Here is a 27,595-nt window from a genome sequence, read left to right on the forward strand (position 1 = left end):
GCCCACGCGCGGCTCCGAGATGGCCGACGGCGCGGGGGCTGTGGGCAGAGACCGCCGCGGCCCTGCTGCGCCGCCCGGCACCCGCCGCGCCGCCCCCGCTCCTCGCAGCTTCCCCCAGAAAGGCGGCGGCGGCGGCGGCGGCGGCGCCGGCGGCGGCGGGCGCTTTCCCGGGGTTGACGTGACCGCCGCCCCGACGACGCGCGCGGTTGCTGCGCGCAGCGGCGCTGTTCGCGGCCGGGAGGCAGCGAGAGGCACCGTCCCAGCGCCGCCCGAGCCCCGCGGCGCGCAGCCGGCCTGCCGGGGCCACGCGCGCCGCCCGCCCCGCGGGAGCGCGCAGCGTGCTCGGCGGCACCCCCCGCCGCAGGGGCGCAGCACGGCGACGCCGCCCGCCCGCCCGCCCGCCCGAAGCCCGCCCCGCCGCCGGCCTGACCCCCGAGCCCCCGGCCCCGGCGCTAGCCCCGCGCTCGCCACGCGCAGTGCCGGGGCACCGTCCTGCCCGCCGCGTCCCGGGCTGGCGCCGAGCGGCTTTCGCCAGCCCCGCAGCCCCGGCCCCGCAGAGCCCGCCGTTACCTCGGCGCGGTGCCCGGCCCCCGGCCCCCGCCCGCTCGCAGCCCCGCGGGCCGCTTCCCCGACCCCGCCGCGGCCGCAGCCACAGCCCCTCTCCCGGCGGAGAGCTCCAGGCCCGGGGGCGATGAATGGAAACGCTCCGAGTGCCGCCCGCCAGCCCGCCAGCCCGCCCGCCCGCGCCGCCGCCTCACCTCGCCGGGCGCTGCCCGCTGCCGGCGGCTCCTCCGCGCTGGGGCTCCGCTCCCGCCGCCGCCGCCGGCCCGCGCCCCGCCGGGCTCGCCCTGCCCCCGCTCCCGCCGCGACCATTCACTGGGGGAAGAGCAGTGGGAGCCGGCGAGCGCGACCCGGCTGCCTCCGGCCGGCGGGAGGGGAGGGAGCCGAGCCGCGGCAGGGAGGGAGGGAGGCAGGGAGGCGCGCGAGGGCGGGAGGGAGGGGAGGGAGCGCGGCGGCTCTGCCCGGCCCAGGACCGGCCCCTCACTGACGTCCCCCGCCCTGACACCGCCGTCTCCCGACCGCCACCCACGCCGGGCCGGGCCGGGCCGGGCCGGGCCGGGCCGGGGGTGCCCGGGCTGGGGACCCGGGAGGGGCGGCGGGGCCCGCGGTGGCGGGGCTGGCAGCCCGGCACTGCCACACTGCCCGGGCAGCGCCGCAGGCGCAACCGCAGCGCGCCCGGCGCCCGGGCAGCCCGGGCGGTGCTCACGGCTGCGGGCCGGCGTGTTGGCACCCGCGTGGCTGGCAGTAGTCCTCTCACGGCAGCGAAATGTTCACCCCTAATCAAACCGGTTTAAATAGCCAACTTTCGTTCACCTCCCTCCTCCAGCTGACATGGCTGAGAGCTGGCACTGACCTGCAAGATTGGTAATATCGAGCCTAGTATTAATTATTTTACTGCTTAACCTTACAGTAGAAACAACTAATGAATCTGATACCTCTTACACCAACTACCGCTCCATTTCACCTAGTCTTAGAAGAAGCATTAAATACAAAGCTTCTCCCATCTCCAAACATTCCTCTTCATCGTGATCTTCTGAAAACATGCAATTAACTATTATACAGCTTACGTTGCAGTAAAATGTCTCAAATTGTCAGCAAAGCTTCTATTTCCTCTTCATGGAATGTCTTCCCCTCAGAACTAGTCATTCCCCAGAAGTCTCCCTTTAAAATCCTAGTTAACATTCTTCCACTTTCAAAGCAGCATTCTGATGACACAAGGTTTTCAAGAATTTTGTAAATTTTGAAGTGTCTTAAGATGTCTAGTTCTAAGCATATACGAGTCTACCAGCAGTGAAACTCATTTAAAGCATTTGCAAATACCTGCAGAGAAAGTTATGGTTTAGACTTGGACATGTCCCCGCTTGCCTGTGCTGTTCCCTGCTGTTGTGTCCTCATGTAATATTCCGATAGTTTCAAGTGGGTGACAAGTGTCTAACTTCATACAGCTTTTCCCAAAAGCAGCTTCACTTGCTAGATTGGAACTGGCAGTTGCAATAGATAAACCAGCCACTAAGTGGGTAAATAAAATAAATCTCTCTGAGTATCTCAGAAATACTTTCTCTGGGGGAAAAATGAACCACTACACCAATGTAAAACTTGCTTTGCTGTAGCTAAAGCTGTCCTCCTCAGGGTTATAAGCAAGGAGTATAAGTACTCTTTTCATAGCTATCAGACTGCTACCTTTCATGAACACTACATTTACCTGCAGCTATGTTTCTGGTTCTTTTAGAGAGCAGAATTACTGCTTCACTCTCTGACAGTACAGAGAGAACTATTCAGGCAGGCCCTGCTGACAGCTTGGGTCTCCGAAGTCTTCAGCACTCATCTGAGTGGGTCCGCTTGCTGGATCCAGGCCTTCTTCGTAATTAGTGTCTGCTGCTCAGAAAACCAAAAGCCAGTTAATATTTTCCTAAGTATGTAGGTTTAGGAGGAAGAAACAAGCAGGAAGTAGAAAAAAATAAACAATAATAATGCTTGTGTAGCAGAAACATTCAAAACATATATACGGTTAACTACACTTACTGAAAATAGAACATATGCTTTCACGGCTTTGTTTATTGTCCAAACTTGTGTCCTTACATTTCTTTTCCCCTTTCAATTCAGACAAGTCATCTACTGAATCATTCAAAAAAAGTTTTAATAAAGATATTTTTGTTTGTTCCTATTAAAGACTCTGAAGATCCCATTTCTACAAAATAAGGGTATCTTTGTAAAGCTGAACTCTTTCTGACCTCAGAGAGTAGCTACTTTAACATACAATAGGAGACAACTCAGTAGGTCTGTCCAAAAATAAACATATGTTTAAAGAATATTTTAACCCTGGAGACTTCAAACAAACAGAGTGGTCAGAACATTATTTGATAATACAAAATGAATGTAATTGACATATTAATTTGCAAAAGCTATAAAACCTCTTGCATTCCCATCTTTAGATACACTTTGAGCCAGTCTTTGTAATAGATAGCACAATTACTTTAGGATCAGAGTGTTTTTCCAAACAGATAGATTATGCCATTTCAATAGGATGTGTTACAACCTTGATGGTCCATTAATAATATGAAACTGGAAAGTGTAAAAAACTGCACTGCAAATATTTTTGTACCAAAGATCATTTTTCTCACCGATCATCTATCCACTCCTAAAAAGATTAAGTGAAGTGCCTATTGATTTAGTGCCTATTGATCTAATAGAGATTACCTAAAATGAAAGAAGATAAATATTAATGTATCTGTAATATTCATTTACAAAGTTCCCTGTGTATCTAAACATAGGCATCCATGTATGTTCAAATCATATAAGTTTCACTGCAATTGAGTGATGGGATAAGGAGTGGTGTCTCAACCCTGTTAGTCATACAAAAGGTGATAGTGATGGTTGTGGTGTTAGTGGACCCACTGGTGACAGCAGCTCTTTTCTTCCTCTTCCATTAATTATTTATCTTTAGGAGAGAATTCAGTGTTCAGAAGCCTAAGGGGAGAGAGACGCTCACAGCTTGGTCTCCACAAGGAGGCTGGAGTTCAGACACACTTTTGAGCACAGTGAAGACAACTTTCTTATCAGTCTGCAGTATGGCCCAAATGTATGCTGTGAAGATCCATAAAGTATGAAATCTCATGCTTGTAGTTCTGCAACTGGAGAAATGAGAAGTTTGACAGTGCAAATGATAAACCAAACAAAACACTTGTAGAACATCAGAAAGGCAGCGCACATGAGGAAATGTCCAAATGTAGTATTTAAAAATACATAGCAGGAACTGTCACACAGTGCTGCTCTCAGTTAGAGCTTATGTGCAGGCTTAGCAACGGATAAAGGAACTACCCAACAGGAATGATGATTCCTGATAAAAAGAAAATGATTACCGATACAACACTGCGATGCAACTTATAAGAAACTGATTTACATGTACATAGCGGGCAACCACGGCTTAGAACATTTTAATTTGGGCTATTTTTTTCACTTAATATTTACTATATTACCCTGTACAGAGAAACTTGTGTGGCAAACTCAGCGTGTCAGTCTGCGTGGCTAAATGAGTCTCGGAGGAGGCAGTTGTGACCAGTAAGTAAGGAAGCTGCACCCTGAAAGCCCAGGAGAGGACTGGGCTGCTCGAAGTGCCCGAGATCCCCAACTGTCCAGTGGGACACGCCGATAGTTAAGCCTAGGAGGAGCAGCTGATACGTGCAAGCACAGTGCTGCGCTGTGGAGAACTACCCGTCTCCAGTGATTACAGGAGGAGTTCAGAAATCTGTTCAAGTACTTCTATTTTAGAGGTCAAAGTGCAGACAGGCCGAGACAGAAACAAGGTATGTGCAGGACTAGCTGTTAATGCATAAAGGAATTAATACTTGCATAAGTGTAATTCCTGCATATTAACTGATGAAGCAGACCTACAGCAAGATCTAGTCTAGCAAATGCATATCCATAGAAAGGCTGATTGAGTTTGTGCGTACTACCAAGATTTGGGACCCAGAGAGATCTAAGTATAGCATCTTATTTTCTTAATTTGAAATAAATATTTATTTGGAATTGGTGTGAGAGACTTGTTACTTCCTCCTATCAAAGTACAAATGCTTTAATGTTAACTTATTACAATATTGGCTTTGATGTGCAGATCTAAACATTTTTATTCCGATTATCTGAAACCCAACTGCACAAACAAATAATCCATCATCAGAACTTAGCACACATGCATTATACAAACAGGAAATTGAGATGTCAAACAAGCACACTTTAGATTAGGTAATATATTACATGGAAAAGATGATATAATGCTCTTTCCTCTTGCTCATAGATCTTCCCAAGTATTAACTTTGTAGGCATTCATTTGTTTAGACAGTTTTCCTCCCTAAACATCAGTTTACTTATAACCCCAGATAGTAATACTTGACATCATTTTGATTGATCTATTTATATTCTCTATGGCTTGTTAGAATGAAGGATTATTTTACCCTGAAATTTCCTGAAGTTCACCTGAATAAATACAGCCTTGGATGCGGCCCAAAAACATTCTCTGAAGGTTATAAGAATAGAATATAGACTGGGCAGACAAAACAGGATAACAGAAAGAACAACCAAAGACGCTGCTACATCCAAATAATCAGCAAATAACATATAGGTTGGCCAGCAGAACAGACACTATTTGGCTCAAAAGGAAAATCTCACTTAGTCTGCGAACAGTCACTGGAAACTATTAAAGAAATATTGGAGAAGATACAAAAACATCTATACGGTGCCTAAAACAAGCTGAAAATGAACAAAGGGAATATCATGTATACATATTCTAATTGGAAGAAGTAGATAGACTAAAGGGCAAAACCATCTTAACTTTGTAAATTTCAAATATATTCACCTTGGATACATTCCCTGATTATATTCACTTTTCTGTTTTTTTTTTTTTTTTTTTAACTGGCTGTTGTAGGAAAGAAGGAAAGAAGAAAGAATTTTGTCAAGGAACCATAATGATCAGTGGCTGGAAAAACAATATTAGAATTGGAACTCATCCTGAGAACTCCAAAGAAAAATGGGAAGAGAGGAGAAAAAAAGACAAAAAATGGTGAAAAACATACAAAAGAGATGACTCAAGTCTGGAAGAGTTGAGAAGTTGGAGGGAACTGAGTGAGGGAATGGGTGTTATTTCTTGTGCTTTCTTTGTTTTTCCCCCCTGAAGAAAAGTAAGATGTAAAACATCAACCAAGATAGTTCTTGAAGAAAGTGTATCTTTTTCAAGTAATGCATATTTTTGTTTACAGCTTCAGAATTCTTGGTTCCTGTAAGCACTTAGCTATGACATTTGATTTTTCAGTAGTTCATTACTCTACTGTCAACCAGCATGTAATGTTACAGAAAACAATCTGATCCATCTGCTCGATAGCCAGTGACAGTAGGGACAAAAAATAAAAAAAAGGACATTCAAAAAAATCTAAGTCTGGGAAACCCATCTACTGCAACTTTAATCATGGCTTGTAGAAATCTTGGTCATGGATCAGACTCGCACCGTACTATAAACGTAGACTGAAACGATGGCCTCTTGGCCAGAAAAATCATACCCTCTAAACAAATGAGACAAAAAAACCCAGTGTCTAGATTCAGACAAGCAGAAAGATAATGAGACCGAAGTATCAATTACAGTTACTGATCAGCACTTTTTACAAAAGTATCAGTGCAAGAAAAATGGCACTAGAATCTGTCATCATAAATTGCCTGTAATATAAAGGACATTTTGGTACCAAATGAGAGATGAGAAGAGCCTGTGGTTAAGCTAAAAAGGACATTCAAAATTAGCATCTTATGTTGAAGTTAATAAAGAAAGAGTGCAAGAGCATCCTGAGTGGATAACAGCAGTATCATATTGAATGTGTCAAGTTCATAGAAGATGAATTTATAATTAAGACATAAAATAATGTTTCTATGAGAGTTTTAGACATGGATAGCTAGAGAACATGCTATTTTAAAGATACTACATAGAATGAATGTACAATATATAAACTGTCTGCATGTGAGGACCCAAGGGGAGATCAGTTCTGAGTGGCAGAAACAGTGAGATGTTGTCTACAGTGAGAAAGGAGATGGAAAGAAGGTTTGAAAGAAAAAACTGCAAGCTGTCTTTAACTGGGCTGAGTTCGAATTGATGGCTTACCTCCAAAACTTCCAGAAAAATAATCTGAGATTTTAGTCTATACAGGAGAAGGAAGTCTAAGGTAATTCTGAACACCCTCACTTCAGGTAATTCTGAACACCCTCACTTCAGGAAAGTTAGTTTAATTTGTTTGGAGATTATTTTGATACTAGAAACAAGTATAAACGGGACAAATGACAGAGCTGTTTAGAACTTCCCTGACAAAGTGATGAAGAGAATGCTCTTCCAGACCTGCAGAGTATGCAAGGCAGCAGCATGCGTTCATTAAAATAAAAACAAATTGAAGAAATAATGTCATTTAAAATGGAGTGTCTCACAATCAGAGATCTTTAAAAAGAAGGAATCGTGAGAAGAAAAGGCCTTCAGAGGGTTTTACAAGGTATCTATTGACCCTAGTGAATATTCTAAGGAATAGTATCTATGCCTCGCATTCCAGCTCTGAACCAAGCTCAGTGTTTTTGGGAGAGTAATTGTTAACTCATTTGGGACTCAGCCAGTACGGTACCAGCAGGAATCCACCACTGTATTTTAAGAAGGCTGTAACTGAATGCAGACACTCAGGCTCACTGAAGGGATCCAGATTTATCGCTGTGTCTAATCTGTATTTTTGAAACACATATTATTGCAAGTAGTATGAAGAAAAGCTGTCTAGCCAAATATATATTGCCTGACACAACAGCAGTAACAGCTGTTTTATCTCCTTTCCCATAATTTGGGGCTTTAGGACAGAGAGTATTTTTAAGTGCACTCTGAGGTGGTAATTCATGGGAAATTAAATTAGCAGTGTCCTTTTTACTGAACAAACTAGGACATCCATTAGGAATAAATAATTTAAGAGGTTGAGTTTTAAATATGACATTCATCTATTGATATTCCCATATTAGTACCCAGCTATGCTAATGTATTTCTCTTCTAATGTCTTAAAATATCTTTTCACATCCTAAGGAGTGCTAAGAGAAAACATGCAGAGCTAAATGATTTAATGATCTTGAGCAGGACACTATGCAAATAGTATCTGAAACTACTCTATCAACTCATATATCCAGTTGAAAAAAGAAACTCTGATATGTTCTTCAACTGCTAGCTTATTTATCACAAATGAGGCATTTTCTAGGACTCTGTCCAAAATGTCCTTCAGTTCTACTGGCTGTATTACAAATTATTAAAGGAAATACTCTAGTGCTATTTCTAGGAATTATATATCTCAAAATTATTTTACATTTATTCATTCATCAGTGCTAGCACCATTAGAGATGGGAAAACCTCAAAGATTATAACTCTAACACACTGAAGGTTTTCAAAGTAATTTAAGACCTGAAGAAACTGTATGATAATTGGGAAGATTTACCCAAAAAGAAATTCAGCAAAAAGGGCTTCTTGCCCCATAACCCCAGCTCTAGAATAAGTGTCTTAAACATTTCTCAGAATTAAAATGGGCATGGGCAATTCTGCCTAGGGAGGGACTGAAGTATGATCACACTAAGTCATTCTGAGCTCCAGCTGGAGTACCAGTGAGATGCAGGGCAACACAAATCCAGTCAGAGGGACTGGTTACTCCCACTGGCAGTTTGTGCTGCTTTTGATCTAATATCCAGCTCTACATTCAAAGATGGGAAGTTCCTGGCATATTTTATACCTGTCTGGATGTTCAGGATTGTACACGCTGACTATGGCATTGACAGGATGAAAAAGGAGAAAAAACGATAATGCCAATTGCTTTTTGTTGAATTGCCTTCTTTGTTTTCTACTGTAGATGAGATGTATCTCAATCACAGTTTCCACACCCCCACTAAAATTGTTTTTACAGAGGATCTAATGATGTCTTCTAACTAGAAGTCTCAACTAGTACCTTCCTTATTTGCCAGCCATCTGTAACACAGTGCCTTATGGTATTTCTGAAATCTTGCCCTTTCTTGTCTCATGTGGCTCTAGTTTCACTTTACCTGCTTTTGCTGCTCTAATCACAACTCTCTTGGAACCCTCCTTACGTCTGAATATGGGAACTCTGAAGAGTATCTGCAATACTCCCATCTAGCTCCAAAATGAAATTACGTAACAGGCTAGATCTGTTAGCTCTTCATTTCCAGACAGTGTAGAAGTGTGAAATTCTCAGTTAAAGATAAACAGATACACTCTCTTGAATCACACTTTCACTTTGATCTCTGTTTTTCTCTCAGAAGCATTTACTTGATGTTTTGAAGCTTATTGACTGTGAAACTAAATTGGAAGGCATACAACTTAGGGCTTTGGCCAACACTATATATTTTGGTTAAACCAGAACTCTGAAAATAAACCAAAAACCCCCAAAAGGGCTGTTCTGTGTTTAAATTTAAGCTTCCTGAGAAGCAATTATTTTTCCAGATGCTTGGACCTTGCCGCAAACTATTCCATTATATTTGAGATTCAAAAAATTAACCTTTTGGGGGACATATTGTATAGGCTTTCTTAGAGAAGGCCTTAAGGACTTCTTAGAGAAGGCCTTAAGAGAATGTATTTTGTTTTTTCAGAGAGCAGATAGAATGCAATACCTTATGATAGAGTTACAAATTAATTTAAAAAATAACACTGAGACAGTTTTAGCTGCTAAACTAATTAAAAAAATAACACTGAGACAGTTCAAGCAGTTAAGTACCTGCAACGCCCATCAAGTATTAATTGAAAATAATAATGTCACAGTTTAGAGCAACTCTCTTGAAGAAAAGGCCTACGATACCATTAACTCATCCTTCACATTCTGTGGGACTAAGTCATGTTCATGTTTATGGCCTCACTACAGTACTAATCTGACATGTGTCAGATTAAAGAGATTCAGATGTCCTAAGCAGCCCAGGGGCACATAACAGCATGTCTGTTCCAAAGAATGAAAGATACGCACAGTACACACTGACGTTAATTGCGGGATGATCTTTTAATGTGAAGGATCAAATACAGTCTATATGACTGGGAAGAAATGGATCTTCCTAGCAGAAAAGATTTGTAAGTTAATCAGGAAAATGTCTTTTAAATTTACATGCTGAATTTTTCATGTAGTCTGTTTATTGACTCCAGCACTGACTCACACCAGGAGACTTTTATTCTGTCAATCCCTAATCACAATCAAGTACTAACAGTTACAACAATGTAGCAATTTCCTTGTAACTGGGCAAACTACAGCATATTACAATATTAGCTTCCTTGGGACATAGCCATGTGTTCTGAATTTGAACAGAAAGAGTAATATAAGATATACAGAGAAGTTTATATACGATACTTTAAAAAGTCAAAAGCCTTTGAAGTGAGACAGTTTCACTGTGCAGTGCAGCATACAACACTAAATTTAAGACAGCAGGCCTAAGTTTTAGAAATGTTTGCAAGTAGCATACACTGAGTAAATTTGGAAAAGTCAGCAACTTTTTACTTAAAATTTGCAAACAAGCTTGCCAATTTTACATTATTATGAAGAACAACGTGTAACCTCAGAAGTTGTTCAGACGGCTTAAACAGGAGATGTCTGGAAAAAACAAAATTTGTGTCAGCATACTTACAATTGTTCTAGTACCTGAAACTATCCATGACAGAGTAATGGAACTATTTTTGGATAATAATGTAAAGCCCAGTGAATGTGATAAACTCTCACATTCACACATTCACATTCAAGTGAATGTGATAAAAGTTTAATGGTTGAGAAAACCATACTGAAGTAGCCTGATAATTCAGATTTATGGTATTTCCCTGTAGAGAGCACTGTCTTCCTCAAATTTTTCACTGGAAGATGAATCCATCACTTAGTTTGATATGGTATGTCTGTCTCAGATGTAAAAGAATGTGCAAATCAGCCTCAATATAAAAACGAGAGACCTAAATAGTAGCTTTTGCTGATCAAGGTCTTGAGGACTGTGGAACACAGGCAACTAAGTTTTTTTTAAGAGATCCAGCCTTCTGCTAAAATACGTATTTTTCACTGCTTTGTTTAGTAATACATTCCTTCTTGCTTATTTAATCTTCGGATACATATCTCTGTATGTTAGCATAAGAGATCTGCTGGGATCTTTACCTTAGGTTTCTCCTTACCACTGTATAAAAACTCAGTAATGAATCCTTGTCTCTGAAATAGATTGATCACCCTCATGGAAAAAAAGTAATTTTTTCACAGCCCTTAAAATTATTTGGAGTGTAAATACTACTGCACCATCACTCACTACAAGAGATCTAAATTTTTCTTCTGGGACACTATTTTGAATTTATATATGTTCAGTGGTATTACTGTCTTCTGATAAGTCAATTGCCATGTCTCTGTGAAATAATCAAATAATCTATTCCAGGTTTATAGTCAGTTCTGACTGCAGAATAAAATTTGCTTCCACAACAGGTATCCTTGTTATTAAATTAAACATCTCTCATGTTATTAAATTAAACATCTCTCAGATCACATACTTACAAGCACTAAAATAGCCTTTTATTTCTCAAAGAGTCTATCTATGTCCTGGTAAGGGATCACTCTGCATTTTCAACTGTTTTGCATGTAAGTAGAAGACTTCAAATTGCATTGTTATGTTTTGCATCATTATAAGAATTAAATTACCTTTTCAAGAGTGATGAATGATCTCCATTAAAACACAGACAAGAACTCTTAGCTAGAGATAACATTAGGAATAATACAGTGATTAGTACCAGGAATTCATGCTTTCACTGTTTGATTAGATGAGATGGAATCAAAATAATAGCTTGGAAACCTAGCATTTTGAAATAGCTGCAGATGGTACTGATCTTGCAAGCACACTAGCAACTGGGAATCACATGAAAAAGAAATTAGAAAAGAGAATTAAAATACCACAACTGATTAAAAGTAAATGCTATTTATGCTTATAATTATAGGGCTCTCAAGAGGAGAGAGAAAGGAAGAAATTTATTACAAAGAAAGATAAGGCGCATATCCATCAGAGTAGGTTGTATAGTCATTAGTGCATGCTTTTCCCTCAGAACCAAAACACCTGTAAAGAGCTGTAGTGAATAAAGAAAATTCTGAGGTGCAAAGCCAGATTAACAGAAATTGCTGCTTCATTGTACAATGATCGTACTTAACTATCAGCTACATCTTAGGGCTTGGCATCATAGCTAACTTCAATAACTATATAGTACATCAGGTGTAGCTGGCACAATAATGCCGTGCTGGCTGTCACACAGTAATTCTGTTTTGCAACTTCAAAGGTTTCAAAATAAACCTGGAGAACTATCCCACTGAAAACTTTAAGACATTTATTTTTATTCAGTGAGTCAGCTGTAAAAAGAATGGCAATTTTAGGGTTGTACTATTTCATTGATGAGTTTCTTCTGACATTCTCTTATTTGGTATTTGGCTTTTGTGCAAAATTCATAAAAAATGGTAAACTTTGGAGAGAGAAATGTAACCACAGCAGGAAAAGACATAAAGACATTGTTATATCATAAAGTGGTAGGCACTCCACCTCATACTGTGCACATTGTTTCATTTTGCAAAGTCACTGAATGACAAGTAAGCAGAATTTGTATCCTAACATCATAACTAATTCAGTTTATGATCTTTCCTGGGAGTTGCATTTGGTTACAAATACTTGAGAAATCTGGGAGAAATCTCCTAAAGAAGAAAATGCTAAGAAGTATGATATCATAAACTGAGAAGAATAAGACCTCTTTGCTCTGATAAACCAAAGCATTATGTTTCGTCAGGGAATCTGTAGTGCTGCAATGATGCACCCAGTAAGTATAATCATTCTGAGCAGTCCAGGAAGAAAGGAGTTGGTACTAGGTCATTAAGAAACAGCTCCACACAGCAGTTTCAGACCAAGTATTACACAGCGAAAATTAGGATTAAAGCCATTGTTAATATACAACCTCTGCCTTAGGAACAGCAAACAAAGAAAATCAGCCTTATATGGCAAAGTGCACATGGTTTTCCAATAATGTAACAGTGGCAAAACTACAAGAACACTAAGCTGCTTCTTGGGTACGGTAGAAGCTTTTATTTATGTTCTCTACTTACTATGTATATGCTAGTCTTGTAGATCAGCATTTTTTGAATACTCACCATTTCTAATGAGTTAGATTCTTGCGGTTTTGGCTATCTGATTCCAATTGAAACATCTGATTCAGCCAAATCATGGTCCTTCCAGAAACGGTTATAGACCAAATGGACTTAAGTGAGCACAGATATAGTTCACTGAGTAAAACAAATCAGGCTCTTGGTTTTCTCCCTTTTCAAAGTAATTAAAGAACCATAAAGGGCCTGACCTCCACTATCCCTATTATAATTAAAATACATTAACCACCCCTTCCTTTTATTTTCTTAATCAGGATGACTTCTTGATAGCGTGGTCATAAAAATCCAAATCCAGTGAATAAATATTTTGCAACTAATAGGTCTACTAGATCTTTTGAAGGGCAAGTATCTTCCATTTTTCTTATGTAAGTGCAGAGAAAGGAGAATTGTAGAGCAGCTAAGAATAATGAGAACCAAGATTTCCCTGTACTTGGGGAAACCCTGGTAAGGTTACAAGAAAAGTGGATGCTCGGTTCCAGAATGGCAATCATGGCTTGAGGCAGAGATCCAAAACTGAGTAACTATGAGGTTACACTGTTAGGCACTTAATGAATCAGATGCAATGTCCTTTGCCCCCAAAATGATTTTGCAATGGAATTATTCTGCACTTAGAAACTGTTTAGGAAAAACAAACAAGGATATTAAAGAGTTCAGTTAAAATAGCTTGTAAACAATTGAATAAGTAAATTAAAGTCTTGAGGTCACATCACTGTACGGTGAGCAGAACTGCATTCAGTATCTTAAAATTGCTTGATTTTTCTCTTAAATGTTGAAATTAATCAAATGAAAGTTGTCTTTATTACACCAGTAGCATGTCCATTAAAATTCAGTTTCACTGTTTATAATTCACCTTCTGTTTTTCTCTCTAGTAATTTTATTTCAATTTTATTAGGATTCCCTGGCGGCTTTTCCTTTCATTTTTTCTGATTACAGTCTTTTTTTATTCAACTACAGTATGCTTTTTATCTATAACATCTTTCAGAACAGTACAAAAAAACCCCACCAGAGACAGTGAAGAATGAGTGAATGAATGATCCTTAAACACACAAGTCAATACAGAAAGTTGATATAACCCACCCTCACCACCATTAGCACATTCTGTCAAGTCAGCTGAAGTTGACAGTATCATCACATTTGTGATAGGGAGCCATACAACCATGGTTGGAAGATTCCCACAGCCCTGCCAGATTCCTCAAGGGGATTAGCACTTGTCTGATTGCAGTACACAACAAAGACATTGTTAAAGTATCAGTGCATCAATCAGGAGAAATTTGGAGACTTTGAAGTTTAAAAAAATAAAACAACAGTGTGGGAAAAAAGCAGTTACAATAGTTAAGTGCAATTATGTTGCTCTAATTTAGTCTGATGACACACATTTTGATGACTCAAGTTTTCTCCTTAGCAATGTGTCAGTAACAAACTTGGAAATAACTTTATTTTATTTCATCAAATAATATGATAGTTACTTGAAAATATTTCAGCTTTATGTGTTTTTTTTTCACTAGCAAGAAGCTAACAAAATATAAAAGAACATTAATTGTGATTAACTGTAAGTCTCAGACTCACAATTAAGCGTGCAGAGTCTGAGATTGCACTTCTCCACCTTATTGCTAGTCATCCCTACTCCCAGCAGCTGATTGCAGAAGGTAGTGCAAAAGTCTAAGGTGGTGCACCTATGAAGTGGGTGTAGTAATTTCCAATCTACTTCCTTCTAAATCTCTCTCTGCTTTGCAGGTAATGCATAAATTTCAGCTGAATAACATTCACTGATAAGAATGACAGTAAACAATAGCCACATTGTTTCCTATGAGCATAAAGACATTGTGTTGCAGTTTACTGTTGCAACCATATTCTAGTAAACAGACTTCTACATATTGAAATGTGTGGGCTTTTATTTGGATAAATAATTTATATACCTGTTTTGGTAGGCTCTGAACTAGATGTCATGTACCAGAGATGTCAAGTATAGGGATATACTCAAACTGAAGGTACAAGAAAAATTCACTAAACCTTGCTGTGATTTCCCAAGAAAATTGCACTAGCTGCAGAACTTCTCATAACTTCTTAAATAAATCCAATAAATATCATACTTTTAAGAAATGTTCCAAAAATCAGTATGTCTCCAACAGCATCTCTAAAAGATTAGTGGCAGAGCTAAGGATGCAGAAATTCAACATATGTAGATAATCTGAAGCACACATTCAGAAAGCACAGAGAACAGCAACAAGAGATTTTGTTATACAGCTGTCCTTACTACATTTGTTCCTACTACAAATAAGTCTTATGGAAGTTTACACTGTTCCAACTGAGTTTGAAACTTGTGTCACAGCTGATAAGTCTTTCAGTCCAAATAATCTAATTTTTTCAAATAGCATTGAGCTCTTCTGGTAAAATCAGAGGACATGCTGGCATAAGCATGAACTCAGACAGATCCTAAATGAGACCATGCAGCCAAAGGAACTGGATAACATTCTTAGTCCAGAGTCCATGGACTTTGCAATGACTTTTGTAAAAATTATGTCCATCACTTAGTGCATCACAGAAAGATGAGTAAGCAGGGCTTATACTAGCAAGGAAAACTGTACAGCAATGCACTTGTTCTATCTAGTATGCTACAATCATGTTCTACAAACAGTGCAACCACTGGTCATGGGATAAGTAGGTTTGCGTGCTGTTAGGACAGAAGCAGGACAGACATATCATGCTCACTCTATCCTGGACAACCACAGGAAGGAGCCAAACTTAACAACTGAGTACTAAGTGCCTATTCCGGCAGATGTACTCATAAAGATCATGAGGAAAGAAGACAATGGGCTCATGTATCATCTGTAATTCCAACAGTTTAGGAATCCCATTCTCTTGAACCAAGTGACCACAATCAACATCACCCACACTTCACTACTACCATATCCACAGTCATGCTGCCAACCAGAAATTGGTCAGCCGTTGAAATACAAAAGTTGAAATGAAACAGCAGATTGTAATGCTGTATTTTCAAGACACTGATTCTTGAACCTAACCCAGTTCACTGCAGCATGAGCAGTCAACACAACTACCTGAGTAAAACACAAGCCTTGTGGTAAAACAGGTTTGATTAAAACATTCTTAGATTCAGACAAATTCTAGTCACGTAGAAATAAGGTAAAAAAAATTGTCTGTTTAAGTTGCACATCTGGCTTTAACCATCACCATATCACAGGCTGAGAAATAATGAACCTGTCAGAAAGAAATCAGACTGACTGACAAACTTGAGCTCGAGCTACCCACTTTGAGCATGAGAAGATCCATTTTTTACTGCTACACAGATACGCAGGAGAAAAATGCTATCATCACTTGCTTACTAGAGACCAAAAATTAAAAAAACAGGAAAAAGTGAATAATACCTTCCTAAAAGCTACGCCAGTCTCCTAACATGAAGACCTAGGCTATTCTATGGCCCTGATTATTGCTTGAGAGCTTGGAACAATAGGGATGAAATTGGAGAAACTCTGAGGCATGAATTCTCAGTTAAATATGCATGGTTAGACGATCTGCAGAGAGCCGGAACTGGCAAGAAACAGGCCAGGTTATGAAGCTTTCAGTTTGTATGTGCCAACAGAACATTAAAGGTGCATAAGGATTTGCAAATGCTACACTATTTGAAAATCTGTTCTGCCTTTATTTTTTTGTTTTACTGCCTTTGAGAGGAGAGGAATTAAGAGTGTCAAATTACAAAGTGGAATTCCTACTGCTGACCAGAAAACATTGGATTTCCTTTTTTCCTAAGGGAGAGAACAGTAGCCACTGTTACGGCTTTCTGGAAGTTTATTTCTAAGCAGTATCATAAAACTAAATATGGACAAGTTTTAGAACTATAGAAATCTAATAGATTGACAAGACTCTCTGTCTGTGTAGGCTTTATTATGGGTCTACCAAAAGAAAATCCTACCTTAAACATATTTTTTTCCTTTCTGAGGTTTGTAGCTATCATTTGATCTTTATGAACAATTCCTTTCATTTCCAGATTTTTGAGTGAAAGGAAGAGGAAATGGAGATTATAGTATTTTCAAGACAGCCCATTTATTTTAATGATAGTTCCCAATACTAGCGGGTCCATTTTGCAACTGAAGTTCCATGAATAAATGTATCTTTGGTATCTTTCTCTGGAGTCATATCTAGCTAACATTTATTTTAAATAACATTAAAATAAGAATATAGTGTTTGTAATATGCATCGGTAAAACAAATTCCCATTACCAACTGAGAAGTAAGTTTCTCTTCTTCCAACAGTGCCATAAATGGTTTTTGGCACTTCATACCTTCACATTACTTTTCAAAATAAGACTATGATTCCATAATAAATACAATTTTATCAGGGAACAGGAATCAGACAATTTTCCCTGAACCAAGAACATGACTCCAGTTTACATGATAAACTGGGATCTTTAATTCAGCTCTGCAGCTAGACTGGCCTGGTTTATAATATAAGCTCAGGTCAAGTGATCAACATCTTGAACAAAGTTTTTCCAAAAGGCACCATCTTTGGCATAGCCCTCGTCTCTATTTCTAAAAGTATCCCTATAACAGTTAAACAATCTCCTTTCTTCTTCTCACCATTTTTTTCCCATGTGGGCAACTAAGACACACAGATTATAATTAATCATTAATAAACTCAGAACCTTCTAAGTTCAGCTTTTAGGCAAAGTCTATTAAAGGTGCTGTTTCATGCTTCCAGCTTGCCCGTGGCTATTGCTACACCCAATACAAGGGAGGCTGCTGGAAAGCACAGCTGGGCTGAGGGGCAGCGAGGAAGGATGGTGTGGTACCATCCCCTTTGGCTGCAACCTTCAGCTAGTCTGCATTAAGTGTAATGTGAAACTGGACCCTCAAACCAATGAAAATCTGCTCTTCACTCATAATCAATTAATGACTCTTTGCATATCAACGCAGTATTCAGCCCCTAAGACAGCAGGGGGAGAAAGGAATGCTTTAAGCCTGGTGTAGTTCTGTGCACACTTTCTGGGCTGAGAGTTATGGAGCTAAACAATGTTGGATCTCTGATACCTCTAGGGTTTTGATGATTGTCAGTGTCTTATAGTTACTAATGGCCTAGCTAATGTTTAGAATGAAATCTAAGTGATTTCACCAAGTATTCCTAAAACATTTTCTTTTCTTCTTATGCACATCAGCAGTACATTTACCTACAGCACAATGAAAATAAACTATGGATAAAAGCAGTACTTTTAAACAAGAAAAAAACTTCTTTACTGTGAGGGTGGATGAGCACTGGCACAGGTTGCCCAGGCAGGTTGCAGGGTCTCCATCCTTGGAGACACTCAAAACCCAGCTGGACACAGTCCTGGGCAAACTGCTCTACCTGATCCTGCTTGAGCAGGGAGGGTTGGACCAGATGATTTCCAGAGGTCCCTTCCAACCCCAGCTATTGTGTGACTCTGTGATTTTACATATAAAAATGGACCATTATTTTATTTTGACATGCCAGCAAACAGATGTTATTAAAACACATTAATTAAAAGGATGGATAGTGGCTGTTATTAAAAAGCCAGCTTTTGCTAGAAGCTGCAGTGATGCTTACAAATACACTCCTATAGGACATGAGAGGAATAGCTGTTAAACAATGTTGTTATAATACAGTCTCAGCATCATCACTGCTTCTAAAGAGAATAGATGCCAATGCACTAAGTAATTTAATCTTGGTGTTTAGAATCAAAGACTCAAAATGTGAAATTTAGAAGTACAACAAACTTTGATAAACTAGCAGCTTCCTTCCTCTGGATTTAGGTTTTGGATTGGGCTCATCCATATTTTATTTCTCAAGTTAAATATAAGATGCATAATTCATTGAATAGTACAAACACCCTCAATAATATTTGTGGGTTAATAATGAGATTTTCCTCCTAACACTGCACTCAGTCTTTTTAGCTCTGTTCACTCTCTCCAAAAAGAGAAATGGGATGGCTTCTTGCAGTTTTATTTACTGCTATAAATAGAATAAAAATTTGGACAGAAAATCTTCCTTTTTGCATGTAAAGGTTTCCCCTTTTCTAAAGGCAGAATAATGGCTAAAAAAATTGTTTTTAGCTGTTTGTTTAACATACCATGACCTTACTTTCTTTATTACAAAATAAATACAGAAAAAAGCTGAATTCTAAAAAGTCCTCCATATACAACAATGTACATGAAATCCCCAGGTAATGTGGACAGAGATCATTACCAAAAAATCCTACTGTTAACAAGCAATTATAACTCAACAGAATTTCAGACACTCTATACCTGCTGCCTCTAAGAGAAAATCTCTCAGTCATTCACTTCTGTCAACATTTCTTCAGAGTGGACTACCTTCTAGGGCAATTATAAACAAAAAATGCAATGTTACACTCAATTCCTCCCACATTTTTCAGAATCCAGCTGGGATATTTTAATAAGTTTTCTTTGATACTAAAAATGTGCTTATGTTTTACTCAGCCAAAGACTGAGCCATTTCAACTGTTCTGGGTTTCTTTAGGCTGAATTTATGGAAAAAGAAAACTACCAGCAAATTCTTACTCGGGCTTTTACACTCCATTAGTCTATGAGCTTGAGCTAGAAGCACAATAATAGTTAATGTAAATGCTGCTTTTATCCATTTGTTTTAATACATGGTGACAATGCTCTCTTCATTATAAAATCTTCATTATAAAGTAAAACCAAAACAGAATTGAAAAGGCAAGAGAATTACTTTTTTTCTAAAACATGTCACTGCTGGGGGGGGGGGGGGGGGGGGGTGACCAGACCAGATTAATAGCTACCTTGATATTATTTCACACACTTTGTCAATCAAATATGACTTGTAAAATGGAATATTTGAAAACAAAGCAAAGAAGACAAGAATTGGAGTGAAAATTCAGTAAATCTACAGGGGCCACGTACAAAGCAGCAGTGTTTTTATGGTTCTTGGGATGACAGTCATGATTTTCACAGCCTTTTAAAAAGGTTTCTATTACCACTAATACACAGGGCAAAACTGTGTTTTCATGGATAAACCTGCGCTGGTGAGCAACACCCAGAAAATAACATTTGGAGTCTCAGACCTGCCAATACAGGAATCTATAGATAAAAAGATATTTGTTATACTGAGTTAAGTAGTGTCAAGCCAGAACTGAGATGTATGTCTGGCAGAAGTCAAGTCAAAAGGCAAAGGTTCACGCCCCAAAGCCTCTGACTTGATGGTCTCAGTGCTCATCTTCTCATTGTCCAGAGACCTATTAAACTTTTTTTCCCAGTGAGACAAGATAAACCAAAGTACCATAAGGGCTCGGATGTCCTTGGATAAGTCAGGATAAACTAAAGTAACATAAAGGCTTAGATGTCCTTGGATAAGTCATTTTAGCTCTCTATGTCTAAATTCCCGATAAAAAGTTATAGTGTTCTCCTACTTTATCAGCATTCTGTGAGAATGTATGCAATGAAGAAAGCAAGGTTCTAACATACTATGTTAATAGGCCCATCAAGTGATGTTTCAGGCAGAATTTTAGATGCCATAAAATGATTTGGGTAGGCCACAGATGTCCTAACCAAAGTTTTCCATTCATTACTGTGGGCTTTATGCCCAAAACTACTCAACAAACATTGCTGAATACAGAACACAGCTTACTTTGTTTGTATGCGTATTTGCTGAGTTCTAACTCCTTGTTTGCCTGAAGAACTCATAAGAATGCATAATACAAAGCAAGACACAGTCCTTTATTTTTATCACGGTTCTGAATGCCAGAATCGGGCAGCACAGAACTGTGGCTTTGGTGTAGTACCTTGTTGTGGCTTTTGGAGACTCGTCCAAATAAGCACTACATTCCTTAGATCCAATTCTAGTGATTCTGACTGTACTTTTTCTAACTATAGCCCTGCAGACAAAATATAGCTGCCTTTGTTGCTATTGAGTTTAGCCAGAATTAGAGGATGAACATCCCGTAGCTACTTTGATGATGGCAGTCTATAGCCAATTTTTAGAAACTTGGCAGCAGATACATCACCAACCTTTCCAGTATCTCTTCACCACACCCCACAGAAATAATACTCTCAGGAGGGAACACTCACGCAACAAGAACTGAATGCATCATCCCGTTTGCCTCAGCTAACCACGGTATGCAACTATCACAAGGGCTGTTACTGAACCCATCCATGGTTGGATGGCTGACTCATTCTGCTTACTCTCTGCCAAAATGTTTTTACTGCTCTCTGCAGCAGTTCTGTTCTACATAGATGCACTCATACACACATTGTAAGGCACCAGAAGAATACCTCTGAAAACACTGGAACCAGAATATCTAAATGAGCTTGGGACCCTAGGTAACTGTTCATGTTGTTTGCTTAACCAGGATCTTCCCACATCTGAAACTGAGTAACGTCCATTTGCAGCAACAAAGACTGTAAATTGAAAGAGTTAGGCCATTTAGTTCAAAACCTGCTAACGCCCCCCCACACACATCAATCCCTGATTGTCTCAGTGGGGGCTTGACATCCCCCCCACACACATACACACATGCACATGCATGCGGCTAGGGCTCTTCAGCGACTGCCTGAACCCCCTGCCTGGCCCCAGTTCTGCACGCACTGTCTCCATGCCCTGGCTCTGGGACCCCTGAAGTGGCTCCATGGCAGCCCGCAGCAAGTCCCCCTCTGAGCCAAGATTTCTGCAAGCATGACAACACACCCGGCTGCAGGGGACTGCTGTTCAAAGAGGGACAAATTGTCCTGACCAGTCTCACTGGGGGTCTCCACTTACACCCTCTTCCTAGGGTTCAGGAGCAAAATTTCAGCTCATGGCTTGGGCCTTGGGTCCTTGCCTGAGCTGTGCTAGAGACATGCCTGTTCACAATACTGTCTCTAGCCCTGTAATGTGGATGGGCCTCAGACCTGTTTTGTAGCCTTGTCTCCAGCCCTGTCTCTAGCCTCAACTCCAGCTGCTCCTGACTGGACCACACCTGGATGGACCCTGGACCTGGCTCATCACCTCTCCTTGTCTGGGGCTGACTATGGGCCCTGTTACTAGCACCTGCCTCTGCTAAGCCTGTTCAGGTACTGGAGGACTGTGCCCTGGTTGGTAAGGAAACTGCCCATGCTAGGGTCACATTTGTTTTGTAGTTGGGATTAGGATTAGAAGAGAGACAAAGCCGAGAGTTCTAGCTATTGGGGGGGGGGGGGTTAGGGTCAAGTTTTTTCATTTAGACTGTTTGCCTCCTGTGTTTTGTAAGTCACCTGCCTATTTCTCAGTTGGATTTCCTAGATCCTAGGAGTACAAACCTGATTTCACATAGAGACTGCATATCTTGGTGTGTCGGGCTCCATCACACATAGGGGTTATCAGTAATTCTGTCACTATTACCCCTTCTTATCAGGACCTTCTGGGTAGCAGTGGGGTGGCACAGGTCACTGTAATAGGATTCTCGGCGTAATATCAAGCTCTTCTATTGCTTCTTAAAGAAAACATGGAAGAGCTTTGGAAATACTCCTAGTAGCATTATTGCTATTGAACCACTTTGTCAGAGAGTGAGATACGAGGCAAACTGCAAGAAGCCAACAGGGACTGCTAGTGCATCTTCAAATTCACGCAGCCTGAAAGGGTTTAAACTCTGGGTTCTTCTGTTTAGATATTTTTTAAAAGAATTAAACTCAGGTTTTCATGCAAGCCCCATTTATCAACTATAGGGAAGTCCATGTTCTCAAATTATTTACGGGACAAATATAGGGCTTTGGATTCAAGAACAGGTTCAGATCTTCTGTTTTCCTTATAAAAGGATTCTTTCCTTGTTTGTGTACATCCTTCTGTAAACAACAGAATGTATAGCCAGTATGAACATTCTTCCTAAACATGGTTACTTATCTAAAGTTTAAATTATTTTTATAATATAAAAATGAAGACTTTCAAATCTGAAATACTCAGAAGTTTGTTAGATTAAGATTGAAACTTAAAACTTGAAAAGGGATGAAATGAAGTGTTATTTAAAGAGTTCAAAATGCTTGCATTTTTGAATGCTACTCATGTAACCACAAAGCACAAAGAATTCTGTACTTCCCAATCTGAAACAACTAAATGGTACACAACTTTCTGCTGATACCAACTTGAATGTGTGAGCCAGCTGTTTTTTTTTTTTTTCCCTACCTCAGTTCAGTTTAAATATTTTATGGAGGACCACCCAGGGAAAACAATTAGGAAATAAAATAAATAATTATTTACTCTATAGCTGAGAAAATAATGAATTTTAAAATACAACATCTCTTTGTTAGGAAAAAGGGGAAATAGAATATGAATTCTATACCACAGGAAACAGTGACATACCACAGTCTCTAGCTGGTAGATGGACTTGTATCAGCAAGATAATAAAATACAGATTGCAGGACAGAGAGAAAAAAGAACATGCAACAACTCTACTTACTTTTGAAATTAAAATTAGAAGTTCTTTGATCCTTTCTAACTTTAGCCAAGGAGTTGACATTGATGGAAGAACATGAATTATCTGGGTTTTTGCAAGTTAGCTGATACCTTTTTCTTCTATTCCACGAAATTGGATAACAGCATGATAAAAACAGTACCTGTATTAAAAATATCATTGACAAAAGTTCCCACTTCTGTGGGTAAGCCAACATCCTTTCTCATGTAATGTGAATGCAGAACACTGAATGATACACAGTGACTTGGGGGCCCATCTCTGCCCCACATTCCTGAGTCCAATCTTTTGTTATTGTGGCAACCACATCCTGTAATTGCTTTTATAAACTAAAATGTCATATGTGGTATTGACCGAGAGCAGTGAGCTTTCAAGTCCTACATATCTACTAGTGTAGACAGAGTTCTAAACAAATATTCACACAAAAAAAATCCCAATCCTCTCAAGAGTGATAATAACGTAAATTGATTGGACCTAGTTTCCCTTATGTACTGGGGAATGGCTGTCAACCTCTCCATCTACATGTTGATTGCAATAATAAATTAACCAACAAATTCTGAATGAATGAGGAATGGAGAACTAAACAGACGGAATCTCTGATACTTGCATGATTTATTTCAAAAAGGCATTTGAAGGCCCAGCTATATAATTAATGCGTAAAACATAGAAATACTAATTCTGAAAGTTACATGTGATATAGTGACACCTCATTCTTTCAGAACCGCATATTCCAAACTATATGTAATTACTTATATGTTACAAAAAATCAGGATATGAAGCTTAAAGTTACAGTATTAAAAAGGTAAAAGCTATAAACCAGCATAAATCATTATGTTGGTATAAAACAGATATACTGTAACAGTTAGTAAAGGGAAGTACAATAAACGTTTTCTAGAGCTCCTGAAGAAAGACTGGAGCTTTGTCAAGGTGATGCAATAGCTTATAAAAAGGTTCTGTTGCTTACATTTTTGATCCCTTCCTGTGGTCAGCAGATAACAGTTTGTCTCAGAAAGTTATCTTAAAGAATCTCTTGAAGCTTGAGAGTGAAATGCTGTTGTGCTGTGAAGCCAAAATAGAAAGAAAAGTTGAAAACAGTTCTGTGAAATGGAAGGAGAGATGGTCATGTACAGTACCTATTTGGAGACTACCTCTACAGAACATATAAATTGTTTTTTATTATAAAGATACTGTTTAATATGAAAGTTGCTAAACATGGTATAGTAGGGACTTCTGTCACACCATATGTATTTTACCAGTGAAAACTCAAATTGCCCAGAAGCATATCATAAACAGAGGTGACTCTTCACACATTGTGTATTTAGGCTGTGGAACTCCTAACTGTGGAAGAAGATTGTGTAAATACTAAGAGTTTACACTGAGGGCTATTAAATACATAGAAGTTAAATGTCTGAGGTTCAGTTCTTCTCTGAGCCAAAGTTAGAATATTAAAGACAATCTGGAGAACTTATCACATATGCTTGCCCTTTACTCCTGTGCAGCTGTGTGCTTTCAATCACTGATGGAGATGGATTGAACCTTGGTCTGATGCAGGCTTCCAAGACATATCAGACTAAACCATGGAGAATATATGTTTGCCCAATATAGGAGAATTATTCTCTCCCAATCCATCCTTCTTTCCTATTCACCTTCAAGGCTGAAGACAGCAAAGGAAACAGAATGGGAAAATACTGAGATAAAGAGGCAGAAGTGACAAAGGAGAAGGGAAAACATGACACTCCTTGGGAAAAAGACAAACAGCTGAACAAGCTTTTGAAGAACTTTGGCTCCCCTTCCTGTATATGTAGGTACACATCGGAGGTGGGAAAGGCAAGTTAGGTTTAAAACAGTGTAATGGAGAATCAGCTGTAGCAGAAGGCAGGAATTTTTGTTTATTTTAATACATGTTTTTGATTTCCTGAAGTTCCATCTTTCCTATGCTTTATCTTTGTAGTTTAAAAAAAAAAAGAAAGAAAGAAAATTTTGTCAAGTGTGACAGTCTCTTCATAAGTCTGTTTGCTAACAATTAGCAGATGTCTCCTGAAGGAAAACTGGGAAAAGGTGTGCAAAACTTTAGTGCAAATCACAGGACTTGGTCCTGGATTCTGAAAACATGCAGTTAGGTTCCTACTTTCTGGAGAGGATGACAGCTAGAGTTCTGCAGCCTGAGAATTTGGCAAAGGATGCTGAAAAGCACCAACAGAATTCTGGCCAGACTCCAGAGGTTTACAAAGTTAAGAGAGCTGGTGGGTTGATCTTCTCACATCAATTTGGTGAGTAACCAAGTAAAGTTGTTTGGCCTAGTTTCCCCTTGGCTCACAGCCCACTTCAAGATGAAAACAGTTGCTACTGTGATAATAAAAAACCAATCTGAGCAGAAAGGGTACTCACCAGAAAGGTGGACAATAAGTGAGAGTAAGGCTTTGTTCATCATAGAATCAATGAATAATGCAGGCTGAAAGGGCCCTTTGGAGGTCCATCTGGTTGTTCCACCAACCACCACTAAAGCAGGGCCAATCTGCAAATTAGATCCAACTTCAGAGTTAAGATTAGGTTACTCAGAATCTTTTCCGACCAAGTTCTGAACATCTCCAAGGATAGGGATACAACAACCTCACTGGGCAACCTGTTCCAGTATTTGACCATTCTCATGGTGAGATTTTTTTTCCTTATATCTAATTGGAACTCCCTGTGTTGCAACTTGTGTCTGTTGAAGCTTGTGTCTGTTGCCTCTTGTCTTCTCTTTGCACACCTCTGAGTCTGGCTTCATCTTCTCTATGCCCTTCCTCTGGCTCACTGAAGATAACAATCTCCCCTTTATCTTTTCTTTCCCAGGCTAAACTAACCCAGTTCTTTAGCCACCCCTCATTTGTCATGTGCTCATTTCTGTGGCCCTCTGCTAGACTCACTCCAGCATATCAATCTCTTTCCTGTATAAGGAAGCCCAAAATGTGATGCAGCGCTCCAATGCTGAATAGAGGGGAATAATCACTTCCCTCCATGTGCTGGCTACACTCTTGCTAATATGGACCAATATGTCCTTGGCCTTCTTCACCACTAGGGCATATGGTGATTCTTGTTCAATTTGTTGTCCAACAGCACTCCAGGTTCTTTCCCAAGGCAACGCTGTCTATCCAGTCAGAGCCCAGCCTATACTGTTGTGTGGTGTTTTGCCATCCCAAGTGCAGGACTCTGCCCTTGTTGAACTTCATAAAGTTTTTGTTCATCCACTTCTCCGGTGTGTTAATGTCCCTCTGCGTGGCAGCCCTGTCCTCAAGTCAACCACCTCTCTCTACCCCAATTTCATATGTTAGCACTGAACTGGAATAAGGTATTTTGCTGTATACTGAAAGGGTTTTTTTATTCTTGGAGATTTCTGACTGTTCTCTTTTCTGGACAGAAGTGCACGTGAAAGGTAAAAATTATGTCAACTGCTGTATTTCTTCAATTCTTTACAAATATGTAACAGCTTCTGATAGAATTTGTCTTCTGGGCAAGCATGAAATGAAACATCAGTTTCTTCCACAACAGAATTATGAATCATTCTGCTTCCATGACTCATAGCAGCTTTTTAACAGAAGTAATCTCTTTCAGGGAGGGAAGCAACATCCTACTTTAAAGGCACATTATTGACAAAGAATATTCAAACAACAGATTTCTAATTTTATCAACATTTCATGTATAATTGTTGAGAAGGAGAGAGTGGGGAGGACTGAAATAAGATTCCCACCACATTTTAAGGGTAAGAAAGACTGAATTACTCACGGAATGAACTCACGATTAGCAATACTGTAAAAAACAAGGTAAGAAATATATGACTAGGACCCTGAGACTACAAATCCAACTCCACTACAGGTGAGTTTTGCAGGGTGCGATGCTGTGCACTATGCCCAAGGACCCCAGGCCCCAGCTGCTGCTGGATCACAGCGGGGATCCTCATCAGGGTAGAACACAGGCACTGAACGTTTATAATAATACTGAAGTCGTGAGAGCAGTTTTTTCACCACATTAGGATATCTTTCAGACAACTCATTTTTCTCCTCAGGATCATGAACAACATCAAAAAGCCAAAGTCTCTTTGTTGGTGGATCAGACGACTGAATCACTGACTCACTGAACAAAGGTGGAGGGAACCAGTGACTGCATCCTACAGAAACAGGAACAGACCAAGGGTTAATTCTCAGATACAGAGCAGTGGTGTGGAGAGGCAGAGTTACATTGTAATCAAGGAAATCACTGGGTCACTTGTCAAGCCACTGGCCAGTGGTTGTTCCTGCATTCCTTAACTCTAGCCCAGCACCCAAGTCTCTCTAGACCAGGGCTACTTCTACAAGAGTCCTATTTATACAAAGGAGCTGCACCATTGTAAGGAAGGCAATATGCTTCACCTTTGGGATTCAGAATTTCATTTCACTTAATTTCA

General features: G+C 40.0%; 2 protein-coding genes across 9 annotated transcripts in view; both read right to left on the minus strand.

Moving 5' to 3' along the window:
- The window catches only part of LOC112987069 (LHFPL tetraspan subfamily member 2 protein), a 134,608-nt gene extending 133,600 nt beyond the window's left edge, over positions 1–1,008 (minus strand). For all 4 annotated transcript variants that reach the window (XM_064501733.1, XM_064501730.1, XM_064501732.1 and 1 more), the window contains exon 1: positions 759–1,008. The gene's annotated coding sequence lies outside the window, so the exon portion shown is untranslated. The remainder of the gene's footprint in view (positions 1–758) is intronic.
- Positions 1,009–2,596: 1,588 nt separating this feature from the next.
- LOC135323459 (arylsulfatase B-like) overlaps positions 2,597–27,595 on the minus strand; it is a 90,547-nt gene continuing 65,548 nt past the window's right edge. The window contains exons 8-10 of one of the 5 annotated variants that reach the window (XR_010386067.1): positions 24,140–27,319; positions 23,164–23,320; positions 2,597–3,692 (exon numbers count right to left, since the gene is read on the minus strand). Coding sequence is in view for 2 of the 5 variants with exons in the window: in XM_064501728.1 (XP_064357798.1) it covers positions 27,057–27,319 (263 nt within the window). In the remaining 3 variants the exon portion in view is untranslated. Of the gene's footprint in view, positions 3,693–5,438; positions 10,188–23,163; positions 23,321–23,768; positions 27,320–27,595 lie in introns of those variants that run through there. The other 4 variants (XR_010386068.1, XR_010386069.1, XM_064501728.1 and 1 more) reach the window with 4 other exon arrangements.

This window comes from Dromaius novaehollandiae, chromosome Z, assembly GCF_036370855.1.
Source record: "Dromaius novaehollandiae isolate bDroNov1 chromosome Z, bDroNov1.hap1, whole genome shotgun sequence".
NCBI classification, from domain to species: domain Eukaryota; kingdom Metazoa; phylum Chordata; class Aves; order Casuariiformes; family Dromaiidae; genus Dromaius; species Dromaius novaehollandiae.